Source organism: Aplysia californica, unplaced genomic scaffold, assembly GCF_000002075.1.
Source record: "Aplysia californica isolate F4 #8 unplaced genomic scaffold, AplCal3.0 scaffold00204, whole genome shotgun sequence".
NCBI lineage: Eukaryota > Metazoa > Mollusca > Gastropoda > Aplysiida > Aplysiidae > Aplysia > Aplysia californica.
The window spans coordinates 147,993-148,954 of NW_004797474.1; the positions used below are offsets into that span (position 1 = coordinate 147,993).

The window sequence follows — 962 nt, forward strand, 5'->3', positions numbered from 1 at the left end:
TGTGTGTGTGTGTGTGCGCGCGCGTGTGTATGTATATTTGTGTGTGACTTATGTTTTGAAAGATCATAATAACTTTGAAGTCCGTTTTCTCAAAGGGGAATTTCTGGTGCTATTTTTTTTTATCAAACAATCTGCACAAGACAAAAATATTTTCTCCAGACTGTGCAGATGTAGAAAATAATGAAAAGAAATTAGCTTGCAAAAATATTGATATATTAAAAACCATGACTCAACTGGTCACGTTTGTTTTATTTCTTTTACTAATATGGTTTCGATTACATTTTTTTAACAGTTGATGAGAACATTGTTAAAGTGGAAGAGGGAAGTAAGATTGCTGATGGAGTCGACGCTTCTAATCAAGTACACCAGGATGGGATTCCGGCGGGAAATGACTCTGAGAATTCTGTCAATGAAGTCAACACAGACGAGGTAGGCGGGAACTTCCGCTCTGTGACTACCCCATGACGTCATGGTCCATGACCTTGTGGCCTCTTGACCACACCATGCCTTTGTTTCTCTATGTATCTCTCGCGTGTTGAATGTATAAGTAACATCGTCTTAATCAATACCGTTGCATTATTCATTAAATCTCAGCGGAAAAGCTGACACGTCCCTTACCTGAAAGGCTTACGCCTACGACCCAAGACAAAATGTTTAATGTAGAACTTCTGCAGAAAATTTCCCACACGGACAATAACATATGATCTTATCTTATGTTATCTATCTTATCTTATCTTATCTTGCCTTATCTTACATTATCTAACATTATCTTACCTCATCTTATCTTATCTTATCTTGCCTTATCTTACATTATCTAACATTATCTTACCTCATCTTATCTTATCTTATCTTGCCTTATTTTACATTATCTAACATTATCTTACCTCATCTTATCTTATCTTATCTTGCCTTATCTTACATTATCTAACATTATCTTACCTCATCTTATCTTATCTTATCTT

General features: G+C 35.4%; 1 protein-coding gene across 1 annotated transcript in view; it reads left to right on the forward strand.

Annotated features, from left to right (window-relative positions):
* The window catches only part of LOC106011873, a gene marked incomplete at both ends in the record, with an annotated part of 4,566 nt that extends 4,137 nt beyond the window's left edge, over positions 1-429 (forward strand). The window contains 1 exon segment of the mRNA XM_013082995.1: positions 293-429. Coding sequence (XP_012938449.1) covers positions 293-429 — 137 coding nt within the window.
* Between the last annotated feature and the right edge of the window lie 533 nt (positions 430-962).